Source organism: Salmo salar, chromosome 04 (assembly GCF_965601325.2).
Source record: "Salmo salar chromosome 04, fSalSal1, whole genome shotgun sequence".
NCBI classification, from domain to species: domain Eukaryota; kingdom Metazoa; phylum Chordata; class Actinopteri; order Salmoniformes; family Salmonidae; genus Salmo; species Salmo salar.
In genome coordinates this window covers 46913119-46923359 of record NC_138294.1, presented here as the reverse complement: position 1 = coordinate 46923359, position 10241 = coordinate 46913119, and the positions used below count along the sequence as shown (strand labels likewise).

General features: G+C 41.6%; 1 protein-coding gene across 1 annotated transcript; it reads left to right on the top strand.

Moving 5' to 3' along the window:
- Nucleotides 1-1026: 1026 nt before the first annotated feature.
- LOC106603096 (chordin-like protein 2) lies at nt 1027-9798 on the top strand. Its single transcript, XM_014196303.3, has 11 exons — nt 1027-1205; nt 1762-1874; nt 2138-2231; nt 2324-2469; nt 2731-2824; nt 2932-2993; nt 3307-3475; nt 7311-7499; nt 7592-7780; nt 7899-7991; nt 8328-9798. The coding sequence occupies exons 1-11, from the start codon at nt 1130-1132 to the stop codon at nt 8450-8452; spliced, it is 1350 nt and encodes a 449-aa protein (XP_014051778.1). The 5' UTR covers nt 1027-1129; the 3' UTR covers nt 8453-9798.
- Nucleotides 9799-10241: the final 443 nt, after the last annotated feature.

Genomic DNA, 10241 nt, shown 5'->3' with positions numbered 1-10241 from the left:
GCATCTCACTGTCTATAAATCACAGTTGTGTAATCTAGTCTGGTCAAACTGAATCAGTGAGTCACACTTAAATGAGGATTGGAATGAGTTTTCTATGCTATGTGGACATTGCTGTGCTATCGTTGTTTTATTCTCTGTTTTTTCCCATGCCCTGTCTGTAAAGATTTCAGCATGATGGCATCTAGCAGTTTGAAAGTAATCGTTTTAATCCCTGTGTGTTTCCTGTGTCTCAATAAATGCTGGAGTAATGTTAAATAATAGGCTTTCCTCTCGTGTCCCATAACATTGCAGTGTGTTGGTAGCCCTACTAGGCGCGTTTGCCTTTTAGGAGGGTAGATGTCTTGAGACAAAAATGCATTAGGCCTAAAAGTATCTAAATATGTTTTACTGCTTTGAGACCTAAAAAATACACACTGTCATATCTAATTGGGCAATTCTCCAACACGAATTACTGTGCGTCGGCCCTTCAGTCTTCATCTCACATGTGCAAATTATCTTGACAGTGGAAGTAAGCTTAATCTTTTTCACTGCCATTTCAATTTCTCAACCATTGGACCCAATTGACAGTTGCCGTGGCCTCTCTCGCTGACGTCTGTCATGACGGAGCCTCAGACTTTGTGTCGCTCCACCGCCGCCCGAACGCTGGTCGTTCCGTTGAGCAAACAGCGCCACTAGTAGGAGCTTCGTTCTCCCTATTGAAAGTTCTTATCTGCCTTTGAATCTTTAACAAATGAGCAGCAGGCTTTTGACCTGAAAATCATGTCATTTCCATTATGACATCATAGGCTCCCATCCCATTTTTATTATGACATCACAAGCACCCATCCCGTTTTCATTAGGATGTCATCGAAATGTCTAGTTGGATGTTGTTGAACATGTTTATTTTAGGGCTACTGTGCATTTTAGAGACAAAGCATATGATTTCAACCTCCTGACGACCTGAACTTTGACAGCGTCACGTCATTCATTTCACCCCAGTTTATAAATTGGCGTATTCTTCCTGTAGGAGGCGCCTTCGTGAAAACCAATAATAAATTCGTGATTTTATGGGGAGTTTCACACTGTCCTGGGGTTTGCTGTCGCAGTTGCTGCAATTTCATTTCATATTGACAAGGAGTTATCCCTCAACATGAAGCATATGTTCTTATTAATTTGCATTCGTTTGTTCGTTGGTTGTGGTGGTGATGTTATAAGAACAAGGAAAGGTAGGACAGACGGTCTGCAAATCTAAAGTTAAATCGTTACCTGCAACTGATAGAAATGCGTCTATGATGTAGTTAAAAACAACATGTAACATTCTGAGCTTTACTATATGAATACATAACAACCGGTACTTGCGATGATATACGCTTGTGTCATTTTTCATTTTCTGACTTTCATCATTGCAACCAACTTTTTGATATATTTGGCAAGTGTATACAGTGCGTGTATTTCTGTCCTATCTATAAGGTTAGTGTAGTATTCCTCCAGTACCTTGTTTCAGAACTTTGTTTAACTATCTTTATTCCGGTAGCGTAATATTTTGAATGATATAACCACGTAACATAATTTCTGACTGCGCATAGTGATTTAATTCACGTGTGTTTTGCCAGTAGATAGTTATTCTGACAGGTTTGTCAGCCATGGATGACTTTTTTTTTTACTGAGATCAGTCTCTTTCATGTTATGTTTATGAAAACTCCTGTTTTGCTTCATATGGTAAACGCTTCAGCCGCTCAAATAACTTCTTACCTTCCATCTTTCCCTTTTTTTTGCACCCAGTGTCTTCAGTTTTCTGTACTTTCAAAGACAAAACGTACAGTCCAGGAGACAGCTGGCATCCTTATCTGGAACCATTTGGATTCATGTTTTGTATGCGCTGTTCCTGCACTAAGGTACTGTACCCATAGAATTAGAATACGCCATTAGTCCGTTTAGTCTCATCTGTAGGTTAGCTTAATACAGTATGAAACCACAACACTGTCATATAGACTACAGTATCAAACTGTCTGAATCTGAGTGATATTGGATTGTAGGCTACTGCATGCAGAGGATTTAGGCTACACGCTATCTATAATATTGGCAGTCGATTGAAAGGATTTTGGTGGCTGGGATTTTAAGGTATGCCTGTAAAACATGTACCGTTTCCCTCTCTTAGACAGGCCATGTGAAATGTAACACAATTAAGTGTCCTACTCTGCGGTGTGAGAACCCAGTGACTGACTCTGAGCAGTGCTGCCCTCGCTGTACAGGTAGGATCAGACATTGCCATACAATACAGCAAGAACAACATCCTGCTTTGGCACTCACCGACATTTCTTGTGCTTGCCATTTATCTCCTCAGATGAGCCTAGGATTCCAGCTGGCCTGAGAGCCCCGGTGAAGTCCTGCAGGTATAATGGAACTATCTACCAACCAGGGGAGACCTTTGCCAACCACGACCTCTTCCCATCTCGACAAACCAACCAGTGTGTCATGTGTACGTGTTCTGTAAGTCACACTTCTCTCTTCCTGTAGATTACGGTGTTGTTCTTTTACAACGGCGGCTTCGAGGTACAGCTCATTATTCTGAGAATGTAACTGGGAGTTTTTCCTCGCGTGTCATATCTGACGACTTAGATATGACCTAGCCATAATACTGGAGCTGTTATTGTAGCTACAATGCCCTGTGGTAACCAATGCCACCCTATTCTGCAACGTCTGAACTCCCTTCTGTATCTCCTTCACCTTTTCGCCCACTGTTGTTTTTAGAATGGAAATATCTTCTGTGCTCTGAAAACTTGCCAGCCACTGACCTGCTCCTCGCCATTCTCAGTCCCAGATACCTGCTGTCTAGTGTGCAAAGGTGCTAACATGTATTTCTTGCCACATCAGATTTGCATCATACTTTCTGTTATTAAAGGAAATATCAAAGTAAATAAGTATGTCTCCTGTTAATTTTTCTGTGATCAGATGGCGGCGTTAATGGGTTCTCATCGGTGGAGCATAGAGGCCACCAGCTGAACCGAGGTGTTGTATGTATTTCTCTGTTCATTCATTAATGACTCTAGTCTTCTAGATTTGTAAAACCATCATATCCACAAAACAAAAAAATAATGTTTCATCTTCATTTGTGAGACATGCAAATCAACTTTGATGAAAACGTGTGTGTAGGGGATTTTGATTTGAGGGGAAATATCTGTACTGTCCATGTGTCCATGTTCATATCTACCTGTGTTACTGTATTTTAAAAGGGGGGGGGGGGTCAACTCATTGGCGTTGGAACTGCACGGGAATCTAAAATAATCCCGTAGTAACTGTGTCTATTTGTGTCCGTGAATATACAAGAGGCATTCATTGGACCAGTGTGCTGGAGAGCAGCTCCAAGGGCGCGCTGTCCGTTCTACTCCATCTACAGTCAGGGGTACTCCCAGAGGCCTGAGCCTGCCCAAACTCCACTTCAAAGGTGCTGCAGAGACCACCGTGAATTTCCTGCTGCAGAAAAACCACCAGAAGGGTGAGAATTTAATGACAGCCCTACATTGATAATAGACTTATTGATAATTCTCCTATTTTCATGGCCTACAATAGGAGACCGGTTCTCTGGTCATTGAGCAGTCCATGTATTACAGTTTTCCACAATTGTTTCCACACGTTTGCTGAATCTTTGGGCCATTTTCCCAAAACTCTCGACACAAAACACAAAACCACAAACACAAAATGCTAAACTCTACAAATCTCTAGCAAAAGCAAACACTGCATTCAGAACTGTTTTCTCTCTTTCCAAAATAGTTTTTTTTGCATCAAAATCATACACACACGCCTCATATGAATAGACCTGTCTACCAACCAACACGCTGATGTGCTCAACACAAAACACTACTATTAATATCCCATCAGTAGATGTATGCCTTTTTGTATTTTCAGTGTTACACTGTAGCCGGTTGTAAAAGATTGTTACAGTAATGTATACCTACTCAAATATACACACACAAATGCAATACTGTAACAAAAACATTGTCATTTATTTCCAACACTTGTGTTTTGTATGTAACACTTTCCATACCCAACAGGAGAAAACCAGGAAAAACGTTCAGTAAGATAATGGGTTTTCTGTACAAACATTTAAAATGAAATTGGCTCATTCTTTCAAAACTCTAAACACAAAAAGAAAAACACATTCAAAATGTAAGAAAAAAGACATTGGGCTGCATCCTGCCTCCTATTTGGGTCTGGCCACAGCACCTCATCTACGGTCGTGGCCAAAAGTTTTGAGAATGACACAAATATTAATATTCACAAAGTCTGCTGCCTCAGTTTGTGTGATGGCAATATGCATATACTCCAGAATGTTATGAAGAGTGATCAGATGAACTGCAATTAATTGCAAAGTCCTTCTTTGCCATGCAAATGAACTGAATCCCAAAAAGACATTTCCACTGCATTTCAGCCCTGCCACAAAAGGACCAGCTGACATCATGTCAGTGACCCTCTCGTTAACACAGGTGTGAGTGTTGACGAGGACAAGGCTGGAGATCACTCTGTCATGCTGATTGAGTTTGAATAACAGACTGGAAGCTTCAAAAGGAGGGTGGTGCTTGGAATCATTGTTCTTCCTCTGTCAACCATGGTTACCTGCAAGGAAACACGTGCCGTCATCATTGCTTTGCACAAAAAGGGCTTCACAGGCAAGGATATTGCTGCCAGTAAGATTGCACCTAAATCAACCATTTATCGGATCACCAAGAACTTCAAGGAGAGCGGTTCAATTGTTGTGAAGAAGGCTTCAGGGCGCCCAAGAAAGTCCAGCAAGCGCCAGGACTGTCTCCTAAAGTTAATTCAGCTGCGGGATCGGGGCACCACCAGTACAGAGCTTGCTCAGGAATGGCAGCAGGCAGGTGTGAGTGCATCTGCACGCACAGTGAGGCGAAGACTTTTGGAGGATGGCCTGGTGTCAAGAAGGGCAGCAAAGAAGCCACTTCTCTCCAGGAAAAACATCAGGGACAGACTGATATTCTGCAAAAGGTACAGGGATTGGACTGCTGTGGACTGGGGTAAAGTCATTTTCTCTAATGAATCCCCTTTCCGATTGCTTGGGGCATCTGGGGGAAAAAAGCTTGTCCAGAGAAGACAAGGTGAGCGCTACCATCAGTCCTGTGTCATGCCAACAGTAAGGCATCCTGAGACCATTCATGTGTGGGGTTGCTTCTCAGCCAAGGGAGTGGGCTCACTCACAATTTTGCCTAACACAGCCATGAATAAAGAATGGTAACAACCAACACATCCTCTGAGAGCAACTTCTCCCAACCATCCAGGAACAGTTTGGTGACGAACAATGTCTTTTCCAGCATGATGGAGCACCTTGCCATAAGGTAAAAATGATAACTAAGTGGCTTGGGGAACAAAACATCGATATTTTAGGTCCATGGCCAGGAAACTCCCCAGACCTTAATCCTATTGAGAACTTGTGGTCAATCCTCAAGAGGTGGGTGGACAAACAAAAACCCACAAATTCTGACAAACTCCAAGCATTGATTATGCAAGAATGGGCTACCATCAGTCAGGATGTGGCCCAGAAGTTAATTGACAGCATGCCAGGGCGGATTGCAGAGGTCTTGAAAAAGAAGGGTCAACACTGCAAATATTGACTCTTTGCATCAACTTCATGTAATTGTCAATAAAAGCCTTTGACACTTATGAAATGCTTGTAATTATACTTCAGTATTCCATAGTAACATCTGACAATATCTAAAGACACTGAAGCAGCAAACTTTGGAAATTAATATTTGTGTCATTCTCAAAAACTTTTGGCCACGACTGTACATCACAAGCCATGTTCTCCCTGGCTAAACAGCAGGGAAAGAATCTTCTGGAGTGACGGATCCAGCCGCCGAAAGCCCCCACATCAACTTCACCACATGCATCATCCATTGCCTGGAGAAAAGGCATGCGTGCAAGGGGATATCGGTCATACACCTTCCATCGCCGAAAAACCTCTTCAATTGGATTTAGGAATGGGGAATATGGTGGGAGGTATAGAACAAATTGTGGGTGGTCGATGAACCAGTTGCGGACCAGAGCAACCCGGTGGAAACTCCCGTTGTCCCAAGAGACAACATACCTGGACTGGCCGTCTTCCACCATGGCCTGGCCTCTGCTCGGCTGGAATGAGGATGCTATGTAGTGTGTCCAGGAATGTGATGAGAAGGGCGGTGTTGTAGGGACCAAGGTTGGCATGGTGATGGAGGACGCCTTGCTGGCTAACAGCTGCGCACATGGTGATATTTCCTCCACGCTGTCCAGGGACATTCACAGTGGCACGGTGGCCAATAATGTTCCGTCCCCTTCTTTTGGCTAGGTTGAAGCCAGCCTTGTCATTGTAAATATAAATGTGCTGAATTGCAGCGGCATCCAGCTCCAAGACAATATGTGACGTAGACCTAGACCAGTCAATATGGTGAGGCACAATACACTGGATTACAGTACTGTAATGTGTCTATACAGTGCTGATATGATAGTAAATTCACAGTAGTACTTTCTAGCACATATTAATAGCGCTGTTCTTTAACCCTCTCTGAGTTTTGCTCAAATTGCACCCTGTAGACCTGTTTCATCCGGATTCGGTTGCGCTGTAATACACGGCCCAATGTTGACAAGCCCACCTGGTGAATGTTATTGTATATTGTGTTGTCTGCAATTATGCGGTTCTGGAGTTCTCGTAGTCTAATGGTATTGTTTGCCACCACCGTGTTCACAATAGCAGTATCCTGTTCCGGTGTGAACGGTGTCTTCCACCACGGCCTGGCCGTCTCTCAGCTCTGCAGAAGATCCACAAATATGATATGATTGGTTACAGTAAGCTAAAATAATATTTTCTTTCCATATGAAATTACATTACTGTAACATTGGCCAACAATCACTGAGTAACACAGGCCTAGTGATTCGTCGGACTGCAGTACACTACAGTATACCTACATAAAGAGCATAGTGAGTGTAGATGGTAGGTAACTTACCGGTTGTCATTTCTGAATGTACGGATGATAGATGCAACCGTGTAGCAGGTTGGGCTGAACTCTCTGCCCAGCCTCCCTCCTACTCATTCTGTGGTTGAACACATGGTCAACCAATGTGGCCCTGATCTCATCTGAGACAACTGTCCTTCCTCGTCCTCCTCTTCCTCTCACTTCCATCTTCCTCCAAAACAGGAGAGCTCATCTGTGGCCTTTTTATAGTGCAAAAGCTCTGATTTCTAAGTGAACAATTCAGCAACTAGTGTATACAATATAACCCTTACAGCTTTGTGATTGTAATAATATTTAATACAAGAATATATGTTTTTCTTTTTCTCTCAGCATGTCAATACAGCAGCAACACCTACTCTCATGGTGACGTGTGGCATCCTGTCCTGGGGAAGATCCTGGAGTGCATCCTGTGTACCTGTAAGGATGGCATACAGGACTGCAAACGCCTCACATGTCCCAGCCAGTATCCATGCCAACATCCCACGAAAACCGAGGGGAAGTGCTGCAAGATTTGTCCAGGTAGTTCAGCGTCATTCACAATGCAAGTCTGAACAATTATTTTAACCATAGGTTTTGACAAAACAAGTAATCTCTCTGTTTCTTGCCCCTAGAACTTAAAGCTGAGAGCAACAGGACTGACTGTTACATGAACATGAATCTTGGACATGACAATAACAACCTCTCGGTGTACAAAGTTAAGCCATCGTCAAAGGTTCAGACCGAGGACACAGTTAGGGTAATTGCTATTGAAAGACAAGGGACTGCTGAAGTTGAAGTGCAAGTATGGAAGACAGTAGGAGGTAACTATGAGGGGGGAGTATAGAGGGCACTTGCATGGCAGTGTTAATAACAAAGTTACAGCTGTGGATTACCTTACTATTTGGAATATCACCCATTTTGTATTTTCACTTTTCCCAGGAGTTTTGCAATTAATGGAAACTGGGGAAGTTCTGAAGAAAGATCTTCTAGATAATCCAGATAACTACACCTTACTGGCAACATTAGATGAAGGTGAGTTTATCCTATGTTTTCCGGTAATTAAAAGTAGAATAGTCCTCTAGTTATAAATCTTGTAATCCTTTAGTTTCTTTTAAGTAGAGCTTTTCCTTGCCAATGTGAATAGTTAGGCAATACAGCTCAAACCATTTCTAGACATAAGGTCATAGACTAGACATATTGTAGACCAAAGGAAATTGAATTTCATTTCAACAGATAAAACATTTTTTTTTTACTGTTTTTCTTTGTCAGTGACCATCTTGTTTCCTGCTGGGGGGGAAAAGTTGTTATGGGTTTGTATGCTGTTTGTCTGCTGTTGGATAGCAACATGTCTTTGTTCTTTTTACACAGAGACTTGGAAAAGATTCAAGGAGGAAGAAGACAATCAGAAGAAAATTCCCAATCCCAGGACCTGTGAGAATGGGATCAGGGAGGTGGTGAAGTTCTTGTATCCAGACCAGCTGTGCTCATCTTAACTTTCATTCTCTGACTTACATATTTACTACAGAGGACATCAGTGGAAAATGCACAGCATTCATATCTATTTCATTAAACATGAATCAGAGCATTGTTTATTGGTTAGAGAAAAACAAGCTTTTGTTTCTTTTTAAATGTCAACATAACTCATAACAATGTGATGTCCCATATTCTCAGTACAACAACATTGTTGGTAGCATTTTGGTAGTAGAAGACATAAAAATTGGGGAGAAAATTCTTTCAATTCATTGCAGTTCTCATTTTTGTTTTATGGCATGCTGGAATACAGTAAATCTGGTATTATCTAAACATACAGGTGTACATGTATATAATAGAAAAATACAGCTAACTGGCCATAGCATGTTTTTATAGAGTAGACTATTTTTACAATCACTTTACTGTTCTGCTAAATACTGCTGTTTGAAACTATATGCCTTTTCAGAATGTACCAAGAAATATTAATCAACATATTTATTGTAAATACAAATATGTTAACATATGTAATTTTGGCAGAGCGTATAACATGGGTTTGTTTGATATGTTTTGTTTGTACATTATGTATACATTTGAGTGTGTACTGGAAGGTCCTTGCCTGAGACGCCAAGGCTTTAGCCCATTGGGCTATACACTAGTGATTTCTGCCGGAAATGTGGGTTTGTTATCTATGCATTGGTATTGCCCTGAAAAAGTGTTTGTATGTATTCTCTCATGAGAGTGGTTAAATTGGTCTGATATTTGTCATTATGCTAGGTCAGTTTTCTACGGGCGAATTTTCCATATGATTCTGTGCGATTTCAGTACTTGATGTACGTCTTTCCCTTTTGCACAGTCGCACGGCATTCTTGCACGTAATGACGAGGCTAAACGTTATGATATTGTTGAGCTCTACCTGAGGCAAGAATTCCAGCACAAGACAGGCTGTTGTTTTTCCTTGGACTATCCTCCAGTGAACACAGTCGACCAGGAGGATTTGTGCTTTATAAATTGTGCCTGTAATTTGGATTTGCGCTCCGGTGTTATAGTTTGTTTTCTCAAGGGTTATAGTGGCCTAACGGGGATGAGCACAACAATAGAGCTCTGTTCATTTGATTTGATATAAATGTAGGTCAGGAGTTGGAAGGACACCAACATTTTCCAATAAAGAGAACTGAAGAAGACGAGATTGTCTCCGGGAGGAATAATATTGAAAAATAAGAATAATATTGATGAAGGCCCCAGTCTTTTGAAAAAGAGGTATAGAGCACAACTGTAACAGGATTGTCAAATAGTTAGACATAATTTGATTATTTGCAGGATGTATAATCTACCAAAACCAAGACAAATAAACCCTTGGTCTTTAAAAATGGAGGATATTATTGGTGTTTTTTCTACCACATCAAATAACTATTATGACAAGTTACTGAGAAAGTATGTCATTACTGTTCTACACACATTGAGATAGCTGGCTTATGATCACATCATCTAAAGTCCATGTTTGCCTTTGAGTTGAGTTGCCCTGTGAACAGCTTGTCAACAGGCTTGTTTAGGTCAACAGGTGTAAAAAAAAAAGAAGCCCCATTGTCCCTGTGCCATATTCGTTGCAGTAGACTAGCCGTACACAGAGTCCTGTCGATATGGGAGCAGTGCACCGACTTGTGACTAATATCCCTCCTCTGTGAATTTCAACAGTCCACTCTCTCCCGTTACAGCCACAATGACTCATTGTGTTGGCCTCACACATTGCGCCAGACAGTGCTGCACATCTCTCACTAAAGGCCTGACAAAATATTTTGAAACAGAAGACCCTCA